Here is a 25,764-nt window from a genome sequence, read left to right on the forward strand (position 1 = left end):
GCCTGGCGCATTACAACAAGCGCTCGACCATCACGTCGCGGGAGATCCAGACGGCCGTGCGCCTGCTGCTGCCCGGGGAGCTGGCCAAGCACGCCGTGTCCGAGGGCACCAAGGCCGTCACCAAGTACACCAGCTCCAAGTGAGCTTGCCAAGTAAGCCCCTTGTGATCCCAACCCCAAAGGCTCTTTTCAGAGCCACCCACATGTCCACTAAGAGAGCTATAATCCAACCCTTAAATTTTGCAGGGTGGGGTTGGGGCAAAGTATCCTACCTTCATTAGAAAGTCACTACATGGGGAGGAATTTCTAGCTTTTCTTAATGGTATCATGGCAGTGCTGAGCGTAAGTTAATGTTAATATCCTATTACTCTATGCTCTTGGGGGTCATCTCCGTGAAAACCCATGCTGTTTTGAGTTTCCATGCTCAGTCTGCCATAATTGGTCTGATGCATCTGAGCTTAGGAATTTGTGATCTTTATAGGTGGCTTATGTTAAGTGGTTAGCATCGACCTACTGCTTTATTAGACTGCTCCTCAAAATTGCTGGGTAACTTGTCTCCAAGGGAGGCTGAACTGAAGGCAAGTACTAGGGGTGTAGAAACGAGGTGGGAAGATAGGAAGGACGTCTTTGAACTTGGCATAATCAAAACCTTCCAGTAGAGAACTTTTCACTGAACAGATATCTCAGGCTGGGAAATTACAGTTTAAGCACTTTACTCATGAACTTTGCTCCAGACAAAGATTTTAAGGTGAAAGAAGCACTTTTTCCCTTTGTCTTACCCAGGTCTAGAACACATTTCAGTACTTAGAGGAGTGAAGTTTGCTTTTTCCATTAAAAACATGGGAAAATACAGGGAATAAGTTTTGTTACAAAAGAACATAAAGACTTGTACAATTTTGGATAAAACCTTATGTGATGTAGATTACCAAGTTACTTAACATAAGGTCCTCATGATCTTAAGCCTGCAGTTTTCATTAACACTTGGGAAGAATTCTAAAGGCCTACCTGGCCCTAGACAGGCTTCCACTGGAGCACAGCTCTGGTTGCCTAACTTGGAAGTGTTTTGACCTAGGTAAGGTGGGAGTGCAAATGCAGGACAGTTGCAGGTGTTTGTCATACTAGCTCCTCAGCCAAACTCTAAGGTTTGCGGAGTCCTTCAAAAACTGAAATTGGACCTTTTTTTTTTTTTTTTTTATCCTTATGTGCTTAGTGAACCTGCTCAGGGACTCATTGGTCCAATTCAGACTGACCTGCCACCTAATCATGTTACCCAAAAAATGTGCAGATTCACTATTACCAGGCTGACTACAAGGTTTTTGGTTTTTGTTTGGTTGTTCCCTTTTGTTTTCCTTCTGTTCTCCCCCTTTTCTCTTATATAAATTCTGGTTTGCCTCTGTTGGGTGGAATAATTCTATAGCTTGTTCTCCCTTCTATACAAGTGAAGGGCAGGCTAATCATTAACTACTTGGCCATTTATTTCTGAAGATTTCACCAAGACATTGTTTACCTAAGTCCTGCCATAGGAATCAATAGAAATGTGTGACCTGGAGAAGTTCTTTTTCTAGCCCTGGGCCGTTTGAGTTTTATGCTGATCTGCCTTTGGCTCTTGCATGCTGAAATGTATTCTTGCCCAAATTTGTTTCTTATTTTGGCTCTTATTCTGAGTGCACTCTGTCAATTGGTGACACGTTAAAACGGTTTTATGTCAGATCATGAAGCGATTACTTAGTGCCTGAGGACAGACAATCTGAAGTCTACGGCATTTGTTAATCTTTTCTGGGTTGTTTGTGTTTGTCTGGGGATTCTGGTATTCTCTGGCATTTGAGAACACATGAACAGGAAGTTGGTGTTTTTCTTTCTGGCCTTTAATGTGATCCACAGGGTTTGGTGTTTTGTGTTTGTATGCTGTGGGTTCCTGAAATGAAAGATAAGAGTCTCGTTCCTCCTTTCAAAATGGTCTTTTCTTGTGTTTACTTACTATGTGTCCAAATAGTTGTCCATATCTGCAAAAATAGGATTTCTGCTTCAAAGATAATACAAATGTAAAATGGCAATCTGGTAATAACTTTTGACTTTAAGAAAGTGGTTAGGACTTACAGGAGACTAATGACAAGAGAGAAAACCAGTTAAACCAAAATCTCCAGCCTGCAGAGGCCTGTCTCTTGCTCTGCAGAAGTCTCTAAAGTGTATGCTTCAATAATTCCATGTCCCTTCAGGCTCTTTAAGTAAGGTTAGAGAGAAGTGAGAAGAAACATGGTATTATAAATCAGATTACTGACTCAGACAAAAAGAGAAGGCTTCCAATACCCTTATAAAACAAACATTTAATAGTTACTAAATCTTAATGTGTTTATTGTGAGAGCTAGGGCACTGGAAAGTAGAATTTCCTACAAAACTTAAAGAATTTACTCATGTTCTCAACAATGGTGTTTGCTGAGAGATCTCTGATCTTCATTACATTTGTTTCTTTTTTTTTTTTAAGATTTTTATTTATTTATTTGAGAGAGAGAGCATGAGCAGGGGGGAGGGCAGAGGGAGAAGCAGACGTCCCGCGGAGTAGGAAGCCATTCATCGCGGGGACTCAATCCCAGGGCCCTGTGATCATGACCTGAGCTGAAGGCAGACGCTTAACCGACTGAACCACCCAGGTGCCCAATTACACTTGTTTCTTAATTACTCTTTTTTTTTTTCTTAACTGATCAACATACTTAAATCTGTGGCTCTAGTGTTGTTGTAGGAAAGACGTTAAGGTTCGAAGCCGACGGCCAAGAAAGAATTCTTGAGACGTCTTTGGTGCAAAAGGGTGGTTTTATTAAAGCACAGGGACAGGACCCGTGGGCAGAAAGAGCCTCGCTGGGGTCATGAGGAGTGGCCCATTGTATACTTTCAAGTTGGGAAGGGGTTAGGGATAGTAAGTCTCTAAGGAACTTTGGAAGCAAGGTTTCCAGGACCTTGAGGGGGCCAGCTGTTGTTGGGGAAAGGTCATTTATTACCCTCTAATAGAACCTTAGTCATGAGACTCTTCAGATGTATATCGGTGGGCCATATACTTGGGGGACGATTGCCAACACGTATCTTGCCGAGTAGAGATAAAGGAAGTTTCCAAAAGAATTTTTATATGTTAAAGTAGGCTTCCAGGACCCTGGGGTGGAGGGTTCGGGCTAGGATTGCCTTTGCCCTTAGCAAAGCATTAACGTCGAGGCAGCTGAGTCCCTAGAGGAAGGTCTCTCTGCCTGTTTCAAGGACTTGTCAATGGGCTGTAGATAGTAAGGAAATTTAATAATTTTTCTTCTGCCTTTGTTTCCCACATCAGTTTTACCTACTTTAAATTTTATTCTGGTTTCACAATTAACTCCTCTAACTTGCACAATGATTGAGAATATTTTCTGTTTTATGCATACAAATAATTTTGAGCAAGTCGTCCACTCTACCTCAGCAGGAAACTGATAAGTTATAATGTAAACTAAAATTTTAAATGGCTTATGTAAAGACTAAAAAACACAATTTAAAGTAAAAGAAACTAAGAGCTAGAGAGTATCATGCTAAGCAATATAAGTCAGTCAGAGAAAGACATTTATCATATGATTTCACTCCTATGTGGAATTTGAGAAGCAAAACAAAGGATCATAGGTGAAAAACAGAGAGAGGAAAACCTCTTAACTCTAGAGAACAAACTGATGGTCACCAGAGGGGAGGTGGGTGGGGGGATGGGTTAAATAGGTGATGGGGATGAAGGAGGGCACTTGCTGCGATGAGCACTGGATGATGTATGGAAGGGTTGAATCACCATATTACACCCGTGAAACTAATATTACACTGTATGTTAATTAACTTGAATTTAAATAAAAAACTTAAAAAAAAAGAGAGAGAAACTCAAATCAAAATAAAACTTCTCTTGATGCTTTAAATGTGCTTCCTCTTTAAATTGTAACTCCGAGAAAACAGGAAAGTTTAACTGTGAATTTAATTAGTGGTTTTAGTTAACAGATTATAGGATAAGAAACAAAACAGAACTTCTCTATTATTTTTGAACAACTTCAAATTTTTAGTTCATGATATGTGGTTTTATAGGAATAAACCACATATTTTTAATTAAGATAACTTTTTGGATAAATTCACTGGCTTACTAATCTTGTTCTAAAAATGGCTTTATGTCTTTTTCTTTGTTATTGTCATGATGTAAGAATAATGTTAGCACGATATTCTAGTTCACACAAGTCTGGGGTTTATTTTCTTAAAAAAAGAAGAAAACAACCCGAATTAATTTGAATTTACTAAACTTCTTCCACTAGGTTTACTGGTTAGAAGAGTTAAAATCATTTTATTTAAAATTATACATCTGTAAATTATGCATTGAGCTAAATTAAATCACAATAGATAATGTCATTTTTAAAACAGTTCGATGTTTATAACGTTGCATACAAATCACAAAAAATGTGTCAGCTTAAATGCTGAATTCATAATTTATAGATAACCCTAAGAATTTAGATGAACATTAAATTGAGTATATTAATGCCTAATCTTTGGATACCTGGACAATTTCTCAATTAGAGGGTGCAAAATATGCATCCCTAAAAACAATTTGATCTGTGCAAGGCTTATATTTTTACACAGTTTAGAATGATGCTAGATTAACAAGTTAGAGAACATGTAGATGCCTTAGGAGAATGGAATTAGATGTGTTCATTTTTGCCACTTTAAATGTGTAAAAGCGAATGTAATGTGTATGCTTGGCCCAGAGGCCCTGGCAGGTTGGGACTGTTTCCAGTTTCCTCAGGCCTATGAGGGAACACAATCGCCTGCTTCTTCTTCTAAGGGCTGTTGTTAACACATACAATTTTGGGCCTATTAATTATTATAGCTTCAGAGAAACACAGATATGCATACAAGATAATGGATGTGTTTAGTTTGTTCATTTATTAGGAAGTTGTTATAGTTTGTTAATGAAGTAAATTCAGTGTGATATGTGTTATTTTATTTATGCTGCTTAGTTAAATATACTTTAGAAGTGAAGTCAATGGCTTTGAATTTATCATTCTATGAATTTATCATTTTATTTATCTGTGGTTTTGTTTGTGTATATCCAAACACATGCACAGAAAGGCTTACTAGGGTTGGTTAAAAAACAAACAAAAAACACTATAAGGAAGAGAAAAATTCAGGATTCACATGGCCTTTCAATATATTTTTTGCCTTTGCCAAGCTGGAAATTTCTAACAAGTGCTTTACCTCACCTCAAAGAATTTGTTGCCATCGCTTTATGGGTGTTTTACATTTCACTCTAAAATATGACTGCGGCCAGTTTCTTGTTTTTATATACCTATGATTTGTGTTTACATCTTAGTGTAATAACCAGCTTTCTCTGACATTTTTTTTCTTTTTTTTTTTACCTATCGTAGATTCAGCTCTAAGTACAAAATAGTAAAACCATTAAGATATCTTTTACACCAAAAAATATCTCTGGGCCTTCCTCGATAGTCATTGGGTAACCAACAATTTATCCCCACAACTTCAAGAAAGGAAGGATGATAAATTCATTAGGTGTATTTGGTATTTTTCAAATATTGATTGCCAAATCACTGCTCAGTCTGTTTTTTATATAATTCTTAAAATTTCCAATCTAAATCCAGCTTTCCAACTTCCTTCTGATAAGAGTAAATCCCATAAGTTTTTTTAAAATTTAAATTCAATTAATTAACATAATAGTGTATTATTGGTTTCAGAGGTATAGGTCAGTGATTCATCAGTCTTATATAATACCCAGTGCTCATTACGCCAGGTGCCCTTCTTAATGTCCATCACCCAGTTACCCCATCCCCCCACTCCCCGCCCCTCCAGCAACCCTCAGTTTGTTTCCTATGATTAAGAGTCTCTTATGGTTTATCTCCCTCTCTGATTTTGTCTTGTTTTATTTTTTCCTCTTCCCCTATGATCCTCTGTTTTGTTTCTTAAATTCCACATGTAAGTGAGATCATATGATAGTTGTCTTTCTCTGATTGACTTATTTCGCTTAGCATAACACCCTCTAGTTCCATCCACGTGGTTGCAAATTAAATCCCATAACTTTTGAACAACTGTTCTCACACTAAGCTTGTTTTGTGCCAGTTGGTCTGATGTTCCACACTCATTACAACCTTGGCATATTATTTGGTAATTAATTGTCCCTGAAGAATAATCCAAGTAGATTTTTACTGTTATGTTTTAACTTTAACTATTCTCTATAACCAATAACTCAGTCTATGTAATAGGTCAGATATGAGAATGTCACTTTGCTAGGAGCTCAAGGGTTGACATATTTACTTACAGTAGATATGCCTGGCGGTTGGTTGTTCATTTGCTTTCACTTGTATGAAAACAAAGGAGTTTTCTAACTTGTTCAGACGGCTCAGTCAATATTGGGGCAGGAGTCAGGAGAGGGTAATTACTCACGAGAGGAAAAGGAGCAACCAAAGAAAAACTGAGTAGTTAAAATTAAACCTAACGCTAAAGAAAATTCCCCAACTGCAATACAAAAAACAGCCTTTCAAGGTTTCCTCACCATCAGTACTATAACAATTGTCTAGTCTGATTTCTAAAAATAAAATCGAATATAACCAGCCCTTCGATAAAAATTGACTATCACAAATCTCTCATACAGCTTCTGTAGCTCAACCGTCTCCAGACTTTATAATCATGTAACAAAAAACTCCAGTGATAAACACCAACCAGTTCAAATTTTACAAATATGTTGATTAGTCCAAAGACTGGACAAGTGATTGAATCTTGCGTTATCTATAATCAGGATAAATTTCAAAACTATAAAGGTAGGGCAGGGCTTCAAATCACACCTCAAGAACCACGTGAACACATCAATTTCATGTTATTGTTAAAACATATGGATTTTTTCCCCCACCTGGTAGTACCTTTACTACTTATAAATGATAAAACTGAGATCTTAGGTTAATTACTTTTTTTTTTTTTAAAGATTTTATTTTTATTATTTATTTGACAGAGAGACACAGTGAAAGAGGGAACACAAGCAGGGGGAGTGGGAGAGGGAGAAGCAGGCTTCCCGCCGAGCAGGGAGCCCGATGCGGGGCTCGATCCCAGGACCCTGGGACCATGACCTGAGGCCGAAGGCAGTCGCTTAACCAACTGAGCCACCCAGGCGCCCGGTAAATTACTTTCAAAAATCTGTACAAAAGCATTCTTATTGGACAGATCACATCAGTCCGTATCATCCCCTACCTGTTGAGAAGATAATAGAAGAGACTTTATAGTAAAATTTGCCCAAAATAACTTAAACTTACCATGCCAGTACTTTACTCTTCATCCTAATAATCATGATAATGTGTCCATAACTAAAGATTCTCATAAATTCTTACCGTTTGAAATTGTACCAAAGGATCCATGTGACTTGGTTTTTAACATGTTTTGCTTTGGGGCATTCTGATATTGTCAGATATTATCAATAACTAATGTTAGCCCCACTATCATAATTGAACAAATGGAAGCTACATTTGGAGAGAAGATGTCACCAGACACACTTCTATAAATTATACAATTAAAGACTATATTAAAATAGACTTCAAGAAGTGTCAACTTTAGGATGTGAGGGTGATCTGATAGTGACATCACCAGGGTTGATCTGGCTGATCTGGGTGGGTGGTTGGGCGGATGTCCCCTTCCTCCCTCACTGCTCCATGTGCTGCACGCTCCGTGGAGGAGGACGACTCTGGATAGAGGAGGACCTTTCTCCGTGGAGGAGGACGACTCTGGATAGAGGAGGACCTTTCTCTGGTCAAGGGTATATGAGTAGCTGTGCTCCCCTGCTAGAATGTCCGGACAAGCTCTCAAGGTCCATTTGTAGGAGAAGAACGTAGGGTAGTCAAGCTTCCAAGACTCCAGATGCATCCAAATGAGGCCCCGAATGTGGCAGTCTGCTTTCTAAAAAATTAAATAAATAAAATAAAATAAAATAAATGTCAATTTCATAGCAATGATGGAAAGGGCCATTTCCAGTACTTTTAACTAAAAATATTGCTTTTACACTGCAGGACAGATGGATATTTGATTCCCAAACACAGAATTTCACCACTTGGATATACATTCTCATTGGAAACACAATCCTGAGACTCATTAAAAGTTCTTCAGAATTCTGGAAGTAGGAAGCTTTCTCTTAAGTTTCTACAGATCAAGATGAGATCTAGAGTAGACCACTTCTTCCTTCTTTTTCCTCCTGTGTTGCTGTTTTGTCTTTTTCTCCATTATCAGTCTTTCCAATAATTAGATTTTGGATTTGGTCTTCCCCAGTATTAAATAAAATAAAATAAAATAAATTAAATTCCTCAGAGCCTAGACCTTTACACCTTGACTAAAATTTCCTAAACCAGAACGGGTGCTACATGGTTTATTTCTGACTACGGCTCAAATTACAATGGAAACAATAATTAGGAAAAATAATACTTGTTTAAAATACATCAAAATGATCTTTGAGAACTGTTCTTCTACATAAGACATGCCAGTTAAATACTTGGAGACTATATGGACTTCAAATACTTCTTATTATATTTGTGATTGCCCTCATACCTTTTTTGACCAAAGTGGGGGAGTTGAGAAATTCCAATGGCAGAGATGGTGAAGATATCACCTACCCAAGATGGAAGTGCAGACTGAGGGTTGGAAGAATATATTATGCAGAGGCAGCCTGTCACATACTCCACAGACAACCTTGAGAGTTTCTAAAGAATCACTTATTATTTTCTTTGAAAGTCCTCTTTAGTCTACGTTAGAACAGATTGTCCATACTAAAAATAATGCACACACATGACATCCCGTTTTTATTCTGCAGGCTTTTTCTCCCCTCTGTTATACAATCACCTTTTTTTGACTTCGTTGGATGAAATCTATCTATTGCTTGGCATACCTGCACACAAGAAAACAGTGTGCTAATAATTAACTAAATGTCTTTGAGTTACTGTTTGACAAACCTATCACTCTGAGCCTGTAGGGTGGTAATAATTACTTACCCATGAAAATGGGGCGAGGAGTAAATGAAACCGCAAATATAAAATACTTGTCCCAGAAATGGTATCATGCCAGTAAAATGGCTCCATGATGGAAAAAGTGTTGTCTCTAGAGATGGAACCTCCAAGTTTGACCCCCAGCTCACTACTTTTTAGCTGTGAGACTGAGGCAAGTCCACGTTTCATCTCTGTGTGCCTCAGTGTCCTCATTTGTGTCTTGAGGATGATGGTAATAGCACCTATCTTCTAGATATTTGTGAAGATTAAAGATCTTTAATGCATAGAAAGCACTTTGAAGAGTGACTGGTGCAGGGTAGGTGCTCAGTGTCTGCTGATATTTGATAAGTTTCATTTATAACCTTCCTTCTACCCTTAGCCCCTAAGGCAGCTGGTGACTGAAGATCTTGGTAAAAGCCGGTTTCTTCATAAGTCATGGGAATTTCACAAGTGATTTGATATAAAAAGAATGCCGACTGGGGCGCCTGGGTGGCTCAGTCGGTTAAGCAATGGACTCTCGGTTTTGGCTCAGGCGGTGATCTCACGGGTCTTGGAATCCAGCCCCACCCCATCTCAGTGCTCAGCAGGTAGTCTGCTTGAGGTTATCTCCCTCTGCCCCTCCCCCCATTCGTGTGTGTGTGTGTGTGTGTGTGTGTGTATTTCTCTAAAATTAACATATACATCTTAAAAAAAAATGACAACTGATTCCACTGTGTTTACCTTGGTCCAACAGATTGAAAGAAAATGCATTTTTTCCCCAACATATTTAATTACCTCCCTAGGCATATTCCTAAGGGCATAAAAAACCATAGCTCCATTTGTCTTGAGTCTTCCAGATTTGGAAGAGTGCATGGATTCCACGCTTTGCTAAGCAGTACCAGCAGTCCTCAATTAAAAGGCATTAAATATTAGTTTTTCCAAACTCACCCCGTGCCATCCAGGATGACTAAGCATAAAAATAAATTGGGCCAACTACACATCTGCCTGTGACCTTTCCTGCAAGACATTCTAAGCTCTGATGAAATTTTTCTGGACTCTGACAATCAGCTTGACATATCTTCAAGTGCCCTAGGTTCATTACAATTTAGGAAAGAGAGAGTAAATTTGGAAAAGGAGCTACTTTCTTACTCTCCCACCACAGTTTTGAGGGGGGAAAAGTAAGGCTTTGGTTGGTTCAGTTTGAAGACTTACGTGGCTTTATCATTCCATAAGCAATTTGTATGGTACTTACTAGGAAGGCCTGTTTCATCTTGCTTTGGTTCTTCTTGGTATTAAATCTCCCAGCTGAAAAATTGGGGCTCCTGGGTGGCTCAGTTGGTTAAGCATCCAACTCTTGATCTCAGCTCAGGTCTTGATCTCAGGGTCGTGAATTCAAGCCCCACATTGGGCTCCACACCCAGCATGGAGCCTACTTAAAAAAAATTTTTTTTAAATATATATAAATATTGAAAATTAAAATATGCCCCTTTTACTGTTGGACTTGCTTTTACTGTTGGACTTGCTTAAACTTAAGTTGGGGTGATAGATATTGAGTACTAGGTTTAAAAACACACACACACATCTGGGCTTTAATGCACTGAACTAAATATTATTTTTTAAAGTTGAAAAAAATGAATACAATCATTTGTTTAAGAATTGGACAGAGGGGCACCTAGGTAGCTCCATCAGTTAAACTACCCACTCAGTTTTGGCTCAGGTCACGATCTCGGGGTCGTGGGATCGAGCCCTGTCTCGGGCTCCATGCTGAGCTCAGAGTCAGCTGGGACTCTCTCTCCCTCTCCCTCCGCCCATCCCCCCGATTCCCATGTTCTCATTCTCTAAAAAAATATATATAAATCTTAAAAAAAAAAAAAGAATTGGACAGAGCTGATGCAGGCTTTCAGCCCATGAATGGAAGGAAACCTGCTGGCCTCAAGGGCAGGTGAGAGATAGCTGGTAGGCATCAGGGTCAGCGTTTGGGGAGAGTGCTCGGGAGTCTTGACTCTAAGGGTCAGAGATAGAATTTTGCCCAGTTAGTTCTAGACATAAATAAGCCTGAGTGGATTGGAAATTTTTTCCCCTATATTCTAAAATATACATATATTTTAGAGCAGTTTTAGGTGTACAACAAAATTGAGAGAGAGGCACAGATTTCTCATATACCCCTATCCCCACACATGCAGAGCCTCCCACATTAGCAACATCACTCACCAAAATGGTCCTTCTTTTTTTTTTTTTTTTTTTTTGTACCAAGGATGAACCTACGCTGACACATCACAATCACCCAAAGACCATAGTTTGCCATTGCGGTTCACTCTTGGTGTTGTACATTCTCTGGGTTGGGACAAATGTATAATGACAGATAACCCATCGTTATAATAGCACACAGTGTTTTTTCACTGCCCTAAATGATCAGAAATTTTAATCAACTGGAAATGAGGGGAAGCGTTGGTGGGACCTCCATCTTGCTAGCATGTGAACTGGGACATCGTGGCTGGTCTGGAATGGGCCTGAAGGAGCTACTTATCTTGCCTTCAGGATTCTCCGAATCCATGAAACACACTTTGACAGGTGCTTTCCCTGCCCAGTATCTGGGACTTCCTTCTGCCCCCGTTTTTTGTGTTACGGATTGCAGTGGATTTACACACACCCTGCTTTCTTGGTTCTGTGCCCCCCCCACCAAATACGCTGGACCTCCATCTTTTGATTTTTTTCCCCTCCTTTTGCCTAGCAAATCCCTACTCATTATCATCCCAAAGACATCTTCTGGCCCCTCGCCTCCCTGGGACCACCTCTCCTAATTGTTCAGTGTGCTCCTTGCTCCGTTCGCAATTAATTGTTACTACTTGTCTAGCTGTCATGTCCAATAGGCTCTGAGCTCTGATTTGGTCACCATGGTATCCCCAGGGGCTGATACTGGGCCTGGCACATAGTCAGTACACATAAATGATTGGATGAATCAATTCCTTCAATAATTGTTTTGAATGCCTACTGTGTGCCAAGTTCACGTGTGCATATATCATCGAACAAAATCACAAAATCCCTTCCCTCAGGGAATTAGGACTCTAAGGAAGGTAAGAGTGGAAAACATAATGAATAATGAAAATATCTGGTCTGTTGGAAGGCGAGTGTCAGGGAGAAAAAAACCCCAAAGCAAAAGAGCAGGATTAAAGCAGTGAGGACGACGAGGAGGGACAAGCACGATGATGAGCCAGGAATGAAATTCTGAGCAGGCGGCCTCAGTGGGCACGGGGCTTGAAGGAGCCAGCGTGTGGGGTAGGAGCTCTAATGCCCAACCTTTGCTGGGGCATAATAGTTGCTAATCATTGACTAGGAGACCGGATCTAGGATCAAGGTGCTACTATGAAGAGCAATGTTGAGTCCACTTCACTAGACAAGCCTCAGGTCAAAGCAAGGTCTGTGATACTTTCTCTTCTATGAAACAGATCCCCAGAACTTAGTGGCTAGCCACGACAGAAGGTTCTCAGTCCATTACACGATGTCCTATAATGTGCGGTCACCACGAGGCAATGGGGCGTGGCTCCATGTCCTTCAGGGACGGTTCCTTCTAGCTTGTGCCTTGGAGAGCCACCGGTCTTAGAGATCTCTGCTGGAGCCTCGACTTCCGGCTCGCAGCTAGAAGAACGAGGGTTTCGTGGGCCCGGCCTGGAAGGGGCACACATCATCCTGCCCACAGTGTTTTGACCAGAACTCAGTCTCAGCAGCACTGACCTGCCAGGGAAAGAGGAAAATGCAGGCTGGCCGCGTGGGCAGGCAGGAAAAGAGCTGACGGATGCAGAGCAAGCAAGCTCTCGTGAGTCCTAAGACCCAGTCCCCTTTCCGTGCCCTCTCTCCCACCCCTGCGCCACTTCCTCTTGCCCTTCTGTCCCTTCTAGAGGCCCCACAATGGCTTTTCATCAGTCAGTGACAACGTCCAGCCCAGAGAGAGTGAGGACAGTCTTGGGGCGGCATAAGGAGGGGAAGTCTTCCTTTTCTGCCCCGGCCCTGAAGGACCGTCCTCTGGCTCTGTTCCTCCACCTTCAGCAACTGTCCCCTTGGAAAGGGACAACTCACTGCTGTCTTGGAGCTTACATCTTGGCTGGAGAAGACAGACAACAAAGGGTAGTTATCACACGTAATTATATAGAATGCGAGAAGGGATTAAGCGCTCTAGGGAGGTACAAAATACAGCAGGACAAGGCAGGTCAGGGTGGCAGTAAATGTAATTTTTATATTTTCACGAATTAAAACACTTACTTTCACAATAGTTGCTAACACTGGGGCTGCATGAAGTGTGTGCCAGGCACCATTCTACATGTTTACTCTATTCACTCAGTGAATTCCCAAATGATAACATGTTAGCCGGAAAGCAGACAGGGCTGAAGCCCTTGGAGGAAGAGCCAGGAATGAAGGAACGCAGAGAAATCAACGCCCTGCTGTTCCACCTGTGGAGCATTCCAAGCACCTGTCCCTCCTTCTCTGCCTCCTTCTCTGTAGTGGCTAGCCACGACAGAAGGTTCTCAGTCCATTACACGATGTCCTATAATGTGCGGTCACCACGTTAAAACCGTTGTGTCTTCATTCGGGTGTGAGCTTATGAGGGCACATGTGAGTGTGAGCATACGGGGGGCGAGCACAGGCCTTACATCTGGGGCTTTTCCACGGTGTTTAGGACAACCTGCGGCGCCTGCCATTGTTAAGACCACTACATTTGAAGCGACTGTGAGTCTGCGAAACGCGTTATGGGGACATCAGGGGTCACATCTTGAGTCGGTGGTTTGTGGGGTGGCTTGTGGGGGAGACTGCCCCTCGCCAGCTAAAGAGAGAGGACCGCCTCCCCCTTGCCCGCCCCACCACTACCAGCAGGCTCTGCTTCAGGCAAATCTTTCTTAGAACCTACCAGAATATGAGCGCATTACGCTTTTGTAAGTACATACAAAACATGCAGCACGAATCTTTGTCTTTGTGAAGTGAAATGATCACCGGGGTGTTAGCTGTGTCAAGCGTGGGTTATAATTATGAGTCCTGAGATTAACCAGGCAGGCAAACACTTGCCACAGAAACTCGTATCTCCCTACCCAAGTAACGGGTCAGTCCTCAGGTAGAAAAGAGAATTCCCTGCGTACCTTTTCCTACGTGGGACTTGGACACCTGCAGAGGATAAAATCAGGTTTGCCTTTGTTTGCTTGACAAGAGGAGGAGGAAAAGTGCATTTTATAACACCCCAGAAACAGACTAAGCATTTATTTGGGTACATTTCCATCAGATATGTTTCATTTAACTTATTTAAAATCTCATGGGGGATGACTTCATCTGTTAGCAGCCTGGAGGGATGAGCAGCTGGGAGAAGGGTGGCTTCTGGGAACAGTTTCAGCTGGTCCATGTAGGAATAACAAGCTTGAACTCTAACCTGTGGTCATACAAGGACCTTCCTCGCAGTTCGAGCTGTAGCTCACCCCAAGCACCCCACCTTAGACAATGCCCACTGCCTGGTCTTTGTCACTGTGTCTCCTTTGTGAAAAGCCCTAACCTGATGAATTCTTACTCGCCCTTCAAGACTTAGCTCAGGGGCGCCTGGGTGGCTCAGTCGGTTAAGCGTCTGCCTTCAGCTCAGGTCATGATCCCAGGGTCTTGGGTTTGAGGCCCCGAGTAGGGCTCCCTGCCTGATGGGGACTGTTCATCCCTCCCTTTGCCCCTCCCCCTGCTCTGTGCATGCACTCTCTCTCTCTCTGTCTCTCAAATAAATAAATAAAATCTTAAAAAATAAAAGGACTTAGCTCAAATGTAACTTAAAGGACACTGGCTAGACCATATTCATCCTTTATTTAAGAGTATACATAGACTCCAGTGCTAGAGGGTGTGAGTTTACTACAGAGAGTCACCATCCAACAGCTGTGTCACCTGGGATACTCAACCTTCATTTTCTCATCTACACAGCGGAGAGAAGGATCACTGTAGGTCTTTCATAAGGTTGCCGCAAGATCAAATGCATTGGTATCTATAAAGTGCTTAGAACACTGCCTGGAACAGAACAAGCTCCCAGTGAAATCAGCCTCCCCCATTATTGCGTTGTTCTCAGAGTCAAGTCCAATATCAAGTATCTGGTGAATTACAGAAGTGAATTGATCAATCAATCTCTCTCTTTTCACAGCAGGAGCAGATGGGTTTTAGACATCTTTACCCACCACTGGTCACTGCTAAACACCATTGCAGCTCACACATTAAAACGCAAGTGACACCCTAAGAGGACAAATGGAAATATTTTTAACAATCATGGAAGGATCAGTAAGAACCTGGCTAAAATATTTTTTTTCTGAGTATAAAAATATTAAATGTTTATTTTTATTTTATTTTATTTTATTTTTAAAGATTTTGCTTATTTATTTGACACAGAGAGAGAGCACAAGCAGGGGGAGCGGGAGAGGGAGAAGCAAGCTTCCCGCTGAGCAGGGAGCCCAATGCGGAGCTCGATCCCAGGACCCTGAGATCATGACCTGAGCCGAAGGCAGTCGCTTAACCAACTGAGCCACCCAGGCACCCAATATTAAATGTTTATTGTAGAATTTTGTAAAAAGAGAAATATGTAAAAAGAATTAAAAAACTCTTAGTATCTCCTTTTAATATGTATATGACAAATATGTATAGATGAATGTGAATACATATGATACACCTATAATGCATATAAAAAGCATATTTAGGTATCATGCCATATATACATATAGATAATTTTCTAGGTAATACATGGATGTATCATTACTTACATAAATAGTCCTCTGTTATTAGCTATTTAGATTGAGATCCATTTTTTTTAAATTTTTTTTTCAAAGTTTTTAAAGTAATATCTACACCCAGCATGGAGCTTGAACTCATGACCCTGAGATCAAGAGTTGCATGGCCCTCCAACTGAGCCAGCCAGGCGCCCCCTGAGTTTCATTTTTATGCATTTGAGATCAAACAGATCACACATCTTTGTTTAAATATGTGATTATCTCTTTAAGATAGACTTCTAGAAGTAGAAATACTAAATCACAAGGTCACCACATTTTTTAAGGCCTTTTTTTTTTTTTTAAGATTTTATTTATTTGACAGAGAGAGACAAATGAGACAGGGAACACAAGCAGGGGGAGTGGGAGAGGGAGACGGAGAAGCAGGCTTCCTGCAGAGCAGGGAGCCTGGCCCGGGACTCGATCCTAGGACCTAGGGATCATGACCCGAGCCGAAGGCAGACGCTTAACCACTGAGTCACCCAGGCGCCCCTTAAGGCTCTTAATATGTACATTGCCAAATTGCCATCCAGAAGGACCAGGCCTATTTATAATCCCAACATTTTATGAAAATCCCTGTTTTACAGCATGTATATTTATACTGAGAATTGCTTTAAAGCATCGTTAACCTGACAGGCCAAAAAAAAGTTTTTTTGAAATGCCATTTCCCTCATGGGACTTTTCCCCCATGTTTTCATTAGCTATGATCCCGTAAGAAATGAACCGCTGCTGCCCATGATCACAATCATTCCTCAGAAGGCACCATATGTAGAATAAGTAGGCTCTGAGGTTAAGACCGAAAACTAGTATTTAGCAGGTGCTTCCTCTGCCCAGGACAGTGTTGGAATAATAAACTGCATTCGGCTGAGTATATAACTGAACCTACTTTTACCTACATTGTTTCTTACAAGCCTCCTAATGACTCCATGAGAAAGGTGTCTAATGTGGATTGAATTCTGTCCCCCCAGAATTCATACATTGAGGCCCTAACTCCCAATGTGACTCTATCTGGAGATGGGCTTTAGTAGGTATTTGAGGTTTAAGAAGTTATAAAGGTGAGGTCCTAATCAAATTAGATTGGTGGGCTTGTAAGAAGAGGGAGAGGGAAAGATAGTTCTGGTACCTATGCAGCAGAGAAAGGTCATTTGAGGTCAGGGCCAGAAGGCAGCCATGTATAGGCTAGGAAAAGCGCTCTCACCAGAATTTGGCCATGCTGGCACCCTGATCTCAGATTTCAAGTCTTCAGAGATATGAGGAAATAAATTCCTATAGCCACCCAACCTGTAGTATTTAATCTGCTAACCTGACCCAACGAAGCCAGTGTCATCGCTGTGACTTACAGACAAGGAAAGTGAATAAGACTAGGAGAAACAAAGTGCTATTTGGCCACAATCAGAAGAGTCAGAAACAGGCAAGGTTGGAAGCTCACCCAGTTGTCCTTATTCCAAGGCCAGGGCTCCTCCATTCCACACGCAGACAGGAGCCTTGAAGGGTCAAGAGCCGTGTGTTTCCAGAACCAGTATTAGACTAAGACTTGTCACCAGAAGATGAATGTTTAATCTTAAATAAATATGCTCTGACTGCTCATTTATGAAAAATGTTGAATTTCCTGCAAAACTAAAATGCAAATTGTGTGCAAAACCATTTTGCCAACCCAGTGGAAAATGATATAAAGCCTAATGATATCCTTACAGCACTGGGGTTTGTATGTGTGGTGAAGCAGGCTCTCAAATTGGTCCTAAAGTAGTGCCTCAGACAGGTAAATAAACTGGAAAGATATGCTGTAAAATGTTTATTTATTTTTAAAAATATTTTTAAAGATTTATTTATTTGAGAGAGAGGGAGATGAAGGGAGGGTCTCAAGCAGACTCTGCACTGAACGTGGAACCCCATTTGGGGCTCAATCTCATGACCCTGAGATCACCACCAGAGCCAAAACCAAAATTCAGGCGCTCAACTGACTGAGCCACCCAGGCTCCCCTAAAATGTTTATTTAAAAAAAAAAATAAAGGAAACATAGGAGATAAAGATGGAAATTAGATTGACTATATGTCCATCCATGCATTCAATGGGTCTGCCCAGATGAGCCCCTCCCACACACCAGGCACTGTTGTGGAAGAATTCAGTACTGTGTACGGCAGACAAAAAATTCCAGGTCCATGAAGTTGGCATGCTCATGGAAAGGTATTATCCACTGAATCAGTTACGAATGCACTGGGCTGCATTTCACAAAAATCCATATATAGTCAGTTAGCTAGAAAGAGATTTGTTTTTCCTCGTTAGCAGGAGAGCTCGGCTGGTCTGTCAGGGGCCACGGGGAGCTGCCAATGGTGCCCAAATGTAGAGGTTTCTTCTAGCATCCTGTGCTCTCAATCGTGCCGTTTTCATCCTCCATGTAGTTTTCAACCTCATGGTCCTCTTTAGCTCCTCTGGAAGGCGAATCTATGCTCCACACTGGAAGAAGGGGTAAGATCAAGGGTAGATAGGCATGTGCCATCTGAGTCAACCAGATTATTATGGGGAAATTAAAAAAAAAGACATCCTGCTTTTCTTCTGATGATTCCACATTCTGCATTAAAGTGCAACAGATAACTCCCCCCAAGTTCTAATGCTTGTGTCTCCTTATTTTCAGAGACTGGCTCATTAGCATCCATGGAGCTTGAGAAAATCATTTCAGTCATCTAGCAATGAGCTGTTCATGGAAAAGTTTTGGATAGTCTATGTTGTTAGCATCCTACGTGTGAGTCACAAATTAAGAAACGGCATGATATGAGTAGCGTCTTTGTTTACATACAAATAGCTAATAAGAGAGGTCGGAATGTCAGGAAGAACAGAAATAAGATTACGTGAATGGCTCCTCCAGCGGGTTTCCAGTTATGCAAATAGCTTTTCTTCCAAGCAGGCACTTCAGTGCTTTCTAATTAGACGGTGGTGGGTTTCTTTCCTCTGTCCTCTGAGAAGTTTCTAGAACTCCTTCGGAAGGTGTGCTGTTTCATAAGGAGGAGCAGAAACAGGCTGAACAAGTCATTCAGGTCCATCTGACTCAATTGAGGACATCTTCCCTGCTACCCTCTTTAAACAGAGATTTCTCCATCTTGAAACCCTGAGCAGATTATTGTTTTGGGCATTGATTTTGGCACCAAATAATTGTTGTCATTGCATATATTTAAATCTTATCTCCCAAATACAGAAAACAGTCATTTCTTTAGTTTGGAGACCAAGTAATACTTATTTCTTAATTTAAAAACTGTTGTTTTTATGTCCCTCAGCCCTGGAACAACATCATACCTGCTCTTGATATTTAATACTTGATGATTTTAGAGACAACTTTTACAAACCATGGAATTGTACACATGCCCTTTCTACAAAGAAAACAAAATAATTACTCAATACCTGAACAAGCAATCAATCAAAATAGAGTGATTCAAAAATGAAGAGATCAGTTGAAAAAGAGGTAAAGTTAAATGTGAAATAATGTTTGTTAAAGATAGATGAAACTATCTTTGAAACGAAGTTCAAAAATAGCTATTGAAAAAAGAAGAAACACATGAAAAAGGTTAACAGTTTTTTTATTTTTTTAAAGATTTTTATTTATTTATTTGACAGAGATAGAGAGCACAAGTAGGCAGAGAGGCAGGCAGAGGGAGAGGGAGAAGCAGACTCTCCACTGAGCAGGGAGCCTGACGTGGGCTCAATCCCAGGACCCTGGGATCATGACCTGAGCCGAAGGCAGACGCTTAACCGACTGAGCCACCCAGGCGCCCCAAAGGTTAACAGTTTTAAAAGGTAGGTCTAAATCTTAGATACTAGGAAAATCTAAGAAGCATGTAGGGTAGACATTCTGGTAAGTGAAAGTCTGCTAATCTCACTGAACATAGTGAAAATCTGTAGATGCCTTTATTTTACTCACACACACACATATATGGAGAAATATAAACATTTTTTTTTTTTAAAACAACAGACCAGAGGGCACCCCCTTCAGGTCCCCTCCCTCCTCGGGAGCTTTGTACTATCACTTTGCTATCACTCAATAAACCTTGCTTTGCTGCCCATCACTCTGTCTGGTCTACCTCTTCATTCTTCGAAGTGGTGTGACCAAGAACTGTGGGCACCGATGGAGAAAAACCCTGCAACACCTTGACCAAAGAGATTACAGATGTCCAGAAAAATAAGGTGTCCTGAGGTCACAGAGCCACACTAAGTACCTCCAATGTTTGCTCAGAGGAAAACAATGAAGATGAATAGAGGTTCTGGAGGCCAACGTAACACCCACTTCAAATCTCAGCTCTGAGCATGAGACTCTTGATCTCAGGGTCATGAGTTTGAGCCCCATGTTGGGTGTAAAGATTACTAAAAAAATAAATGAATAAATAAACTTAAAAAATAAAAAAACAACAGACTAGAATGTTAAATTATTATTAAAAATGGGCTGTACAGTTTCCATATCATGAGAATAAATTTATTATAATTTTTTAAAGAAAACAGTTCTTTTATTTTCTTTGCGACTGCTTCCCTTGCTTTACTATTCAGAAGTTAGAGAGGCCAGCAAAAGTTGATCTTAAGGAAATGTTTATGGCAGTATTATTTCAATAATGAAAGTTCAGAAGGTTGACTTTCCCACAATAGAAAATTTGCCCAAACTGGGGCGCCTGAGTGGCTCAGTCGGTTAAGTATCTGCCTTCAGCTCAGGTCATGATCCCAGGGTCCTGGGATTGAGCCCCACATCGGGCTCCCTGCTCGGCGAGGAGCCTGCTTCTCCCTCTCCCTCTGCCTCTCTCCCTGCTCATGCTCTCTCTCTGTATCTGTATCTCTGTGTCTCAAATGAATAAATAAAATCTTTAAAAAAAAAAAAAAGAAAATTTGCCAAAATAAAATTACAATATTGCTTCACACACACACACACACACACACACACAAAGCTATAAAAATGTAATTACATGAACATCAGTTCTAACAGATTAAGAGGAAGAAAAAAATGACCTGACACAGGTGATGTCCATAACTAGCTAGAGCCTTTTGAAGCCAACCTCCTGCTTCCTAGCTCGAAGACCTTGGGTGAGTTTTATGACTTTTCTGTGATTCAGTTTCTTAACGACAAAATTAGTTTCTATACTTTTTCATTTTTTGAAGGGGAAAACCTTGGGATGATGATTGACACAGAGTAATAAGCACTGTGTGTGTGTGTGTGTGTGTGTGTGTGTGTGTGTGTGTGGTAGCTTTTAGATTTCCAATGCAAAGTATGAATCATGGTTCTTTGCCTGGATCTTAAATTATGGAATGTAAGAATTTTTTAAATTCTCCAATTCTTTGTTACTTTTAAAGCAATAGAATGATACGTTCTGTCAACCTATAGTTATAAGGATCAATCCACTTCACAACCTGACCTGTAAGCACAAGTACTCAGGGGTCACAGAGGGTCAGAAAAACCAAACACATGTTAAAACATAGGGTCCTCGGTAAGATGCACCTGTAATCTCCCTTAGAAAGATTTTTCAAACTGAGGGTCACATTAGTGCTTTAGTGCTTTGTGAAATCAATCCCATAGTTTGCAACCAGCATTAAAAAAATGAAATAGACTAGAATGTATCAGGATGCAAGCACTTAAGTTAGTATTGTTTTCGGGGCACCTGGGTGGCTCAGTCGTTAAGCGTCTGCCTTCGGCTCAGGTCATGATCCCAGGGTCCTGGGATCGAGCCCCGCATTGGGCTCCCTGCTCAGCGGGAAGCCTGCTTCTCCCTCTCCCACTCCCCCTGCTTGTGTTCCTGCTCTCGCTGTCTCTCTGTCAAATAAATAAATAGAATCTTTAAAAAAAAAAAAGTATTGTTTTCTGAATTTTTGTTTCAGGTGTGTTTGTAAGCATGAACCCATGAGTCAAAGAGGCAGAGAATTTGCTACCTCACTTTGCAACCAGAAATTGGAAAGTCTCATCATTTGATTTCCGCTTCAGAAATATTTCAAATGTAGACTCTCTCCTTTCCCACACTGTCTCCTAAGGTGAAGCCCTTGCCTTTCTTCTGAGACTATTGCAACAGACTACCAACTTCTGACATTGGACCCTTTCCAATAATTATTTTTTATGTGAAAAATATAAAACCAAGACAGCTACAAGAACAATACACAAATCCTCTCCTTAAAAACTTCAGGTCGTTCCCCAGCCTGCAGAGTAACAAGCTTCTCGTGCAGGCATTGGCGGGGGGGAGGGGGGGTGATCTCCACACGATGGTCGTTTTGGGGTTTTCCTCTGCTGAAGCCTGGGCTTTGGCCGTACCGCGCTGCTCTCTCAACATTGTTCTGGAAGGTCCGGCCTTGATGAACAAATTCCTTTCTGGACCTCTTACGAAGGCAAGTCCGAGGACAAGCCCCAAAAAGCAGCCATCCTAGACCTTGTTCCAATAACTCCTTCCCCGCAGCTTTGCAGGCACATGGGCCAGCCCAGTCCCGCTGGAGATCTGGGGCTCTGGTTCCCACGGAGCTCTTCCTGCCTTCCGTTTTCCAGTTAATTCAAGCCACAGGGACTGAGGACTGGTTTAAGTCACAAACAACCCACATGCCTTGGAGATTACGGTTCATTAGATTGTGTTTGCCCAAATAAAGTCGTCCTCTGCAGTTTTTAGACAATCCTATAAGCATCTCCTAAGCACGCAGTGAGACATTTAAGAGATGTGTTACTTCTTTCACATACATAAATAATTTTCAATAAAAGTCAAAGTGTGAATAATTTATTTTCTCCACCGACTGGAAGCCAACCGTTTGGAAAACCACTCGGAAGAGCTGACGTAAGCCTCTCGCTCAAAATTACTTTTAAATATACAAGGAAAAGAGGAAGTTTTCTTCTTCTCCTTGAGTTTTGCTGAAAATCGAGAGCTTTCTCTTATAGTTTTGGCATTTGGGGTCATTTTTCATGAAAAGGTTAAAAGGCACGTGAAATCCGAGTCTCCACGGATTACCCAGCAGGGAAGCGTGGGCGATTCCGCTCGGAGGATTTGTGTGGGATCCCACTTTTGGGGGTAAAACAAACACAAATGCTCCTCCCCTGAGGGGCGGGGCGGCGCCCGGAGGATGCACCAATCACAGCGCGCCCTGCCCTATATAAGGCCTTGAGGCCCCGCGGCGTTTGACGCTTTTCGGTGGTCGCCCCCAGCTTGTCTTCGTGCGATGTCTGAGACGGCTCCGGCGGCCGCAGTTGACACGACCCTGGTCTCTATGGAGAACTCTCCCGCTAAGAAGAGAGGGAAGAAACCGGTGGGCCTGCCAGGCGCTAGTCGCAAGGCCCCGAGCCTGCCCGTGTCCAAGCTGATCACGGAGGCTCTCTCCGTGTCCCAGGAGCGTGCAGGCATGTCCCTGGCCGCGCTCAAGAAGGCGCTCGCGGCCGCCGGCTACGACGTGGAGAAGAACAACAGCCGCATCAAGCTGGGCCTCAAGAGCCTGGTGAGCAAGGGCACCCTGGTGCAGACCAAGGGCACCGGCGCCTCGGGCTCCTTCAAGCTCAACAAGAAGGCCCTTCCTGAGCCCACCAAGAGCAAGCTCAAGAGGCCGTTTTCTGCTAAGGCGAAGAAGCCGGTTTTATCCAGAGACTCGAAGTCCCCGAAAGGTGCCAAGACCAGCAAGAAAGCCAAGAAGCCCAGGGCGACGGCAGCGCAGAAAGTGGCCAGGAGCGGCAGGAAGGCGACGGGAGCCAAGGGCAAGCAAGCACGGAAGAGCCCGGGGAAGGCCCGAGCAGGGAAGCCCAAGCTGAGCCAGCAGAAAACGAACTCCAGGAAAGTGGCGTCCAAGAAGTAAGCTGAAAGAAGCTCTATTCTCAACCCAAAGGCTCTTTTAAGAGCCACCCCAAGTACTTCAAAAATGGCTTGACACTGAAAACTTTTAGAAGCTTATAAACGGGTAAACAGTAGTGGTCTATTAAGTAAATTCTATTGCAAGAGATCCTGAGGGTCTCGCCAGATAAGGTGCCGATCTACAGCACCTCTTAAGGTTTCAATACTGGAAAATCCTGGTACCTCATCTAAAAGGTTGCACACTAGAGTTCCAGTAGAGCACACGGCCTTGTGTACCCGCCATACTTGTCTGGAAAGACTACATGTTGGTTGAGGGAGGAGTGGAGATAAGCTCCGCACAATCGTAGATGACTTTGCAAGTTGACCCTGTTACATGGTGCCACTGTAACTAGGGTTTCAGAACTCACTGTACAGCTTTCTGTGGGTCAATATATAGGAATTGTAACAGAATTTGGATTGGGGAATTTTAAATTTTTGGAGTTTTCCATTTTTTAAAGATTTATTTGAGAGACCAAGCACCAGCATGGGGAGGGGCAGAGGGAGAAACCGGCTCCCTGCTGAGCAGGGAGCTGAGCTGGGGGCTCCATCCCAAGACCCTCAGGTCATGACCTGAGCCAAAAGCAAGAGTCAAGATACTTAACCAACTGAGCCACCCAGGCGCCCTGAGTTTAACATTTAATAAACAGAAAAATCAAATATCTTCAGCTTACAGTTGAAAGAATATTGAAATACCGTTTATCTTCATTTCCAAAATACTGTATTGTCACATTAAAAAAATTGGTTTGAAAATACAAGTAGTCTAATATAATGGTAATTCTATGTATTTTATGAAAAGAGTGGATAGGCTTGTCCAGATTGTGATCGACGGGCTGAAAAATACTAAACCTTCATGGAGATATTGGGGCTACAAAGTTTTTAGGATCCAAACTGAACTACATCACAAAAACGACTTAGGAAATTCTCAGGGTCTGAGTAAAGGCATCTTTCTCATTTTAAGCAAAATTAGTTTTAAAGCTTTCACTTAATTTGGGATTTTAGCATTCTTAAAGATTATTATAAATATTAAATTCATACAGTTAATCTTATTTTGGGCCTTGGTATTTGGAGCAACCTTGAACAAAGCCCAATGCAAATCTATGCAACGCATTCTTTCATGTACAAAGCTTGTATTACAGATAACTCACTAGGGCCTAGCCTTTCTAAACTCACTTATGTAACTGGGCCTCTGACAATTTTTTTATATAATGGAAAACGAATAAACATAAAAGTTTAAAGTTGTATAGTCAGCCACAGCCCGTGTCTTGCTTGGACATGGCGGCCAGCTTCCCTTTCAGGCTGGAACGGTAGCGCAGGAATACACTTCACTTGCGGGGAAGGCCGTGAGCCCCTCGTCCGACTGCCGCGCCCAGCAGTGGACCGACCCCAGACCCCCGCCCGGCAGCAGGCAGGTCCCCGGCACTGCTCGAATCCGTCTAGAACTGGCCCCGCGATCCCGTGCGCCTTTGTTCCTCGCGCCTCTTTAGCGCCTGGCAGACATCGAGTTAAAAACAAAGTTAACCCACCAAGGTTCTTCCGCCAGTTCCGGGGACAGCTATCAAACCTCCTGGCCAACAGGAAAATGGTGCTGAAATCCCGCCCTCCGCAATTTTTTCCGGCACCACACCGAGTATCATCCAATCAGAGCTTGTCCCCGAAGGACCGCCATTTGCATAGCCGCGGCCGGTGGGGCCCGAGAGCGTAGTGTCGTGGGCGCTTCCGGCGCCGCGCTTCCCCGAAGAGCCCTCGTCGGGATGCTCTCGGTGGCGTTCAGAATACGCATTTCTGTCATGATTTCATTGCCACCACTCTACTGTTTAAAAAAAAAAAAATAGAAAAATCCATACGTTCAGGTACAGAGATTCCCTAACCTAGACTACATCACTGCATAAACGGTTCTGAACCGACTCTTCCGGGGTTCTACGATTCCTACCAGCGTCTCACAACTACCCCAACTTCCCTTCTACCAAGCACCACAGCCCTTTAAACGATTTCGTGGGCGGCCCTGAAAAGGGCCTTTGTGTTTGGAAGTACGCGGGGTCCGCTGCGCTCAGCCCCCGAAGCCGTAGAGGGTGCGGCCCTGGCGCTTGAGCGCGTAGACCACGTCCATGGCCGTGACCGTCTTGCGCTTGGCGTGCTCCGTGTAGGTGACGGCGTCCCGGATCACGTTCTCCAGGAACACCTTGAGCACCCCGCGGGTCTCCTCGTA

General features: G+C 42.3%; 1 protein-coding gene and 1 long non-coding RNA gene across 3 annotated transcripts; one reads left to right on the forward strand and one right to left on the reverse strand.

Annotated features, from left to right (window-relative positions):
- The first annotated feature begins 6 nt into the window (after positions 1-6).
- On the forward strand, positions 7-23,567 carry H1-6 (H1.6 linker histone, cluster member). 2 transcript variants are annotated; one of them, XM_081827389.1, is made up of 3 exons: positions 7-152; positions 19,014-20,799; positions 21,589-23,567. In XM_081827389.1, the coding sequence occupies exon 3, from the start codon at positions 22,900-22,902 to the stop codon at positions 23,521-23,523; it is 624 nt and encodes a 207-aa protein (XP_081683515.1). In that variant the 5' UTR covers positions 7-152; positions 19,014-20,799; positions 21,589-22,899; the 3' UTR covers positions 23,524-23,567. The 2 variants fall into 2 exon arrangements, with proteins under 2 accessions (XP_081683515.1, XP_081683514.1); XM_081827388.1 differs by lacking the exon at positions 19,014-20,799.
- Positions 17,526-19,014, reverse strand: LOC145722802 (uncharacterized). Its single transcript, XR_014147361.1, has 2 exons — positions 18,591-19,014; positions 17,526-18,198 (listed from the first exon to the last, which is right to left on the reverse strand). It is a non-coding gene; the product is annotated as an uncharacterized LOC145722802 (long non-coding RNA).
- Positions 23,568-25,764: the final 2,197 nt, after the last annotated feature.

Source organism: Leptonychotes weddellii, chromosome 8 (genome assembly GCF_054177405.1).
Source record: "Leptonychotes weddellii isolate Sample4059 chromosome 8, ASM5417740v2, whole genome shotgun sequence".
In the NCBI taxonomy this organism is placed as follows: Eukaryota; Metazoa; Chordata; class Mammalia; order Carnivora; family Phocidae; genus Leptonychotes; species Leptonychotes weddellii.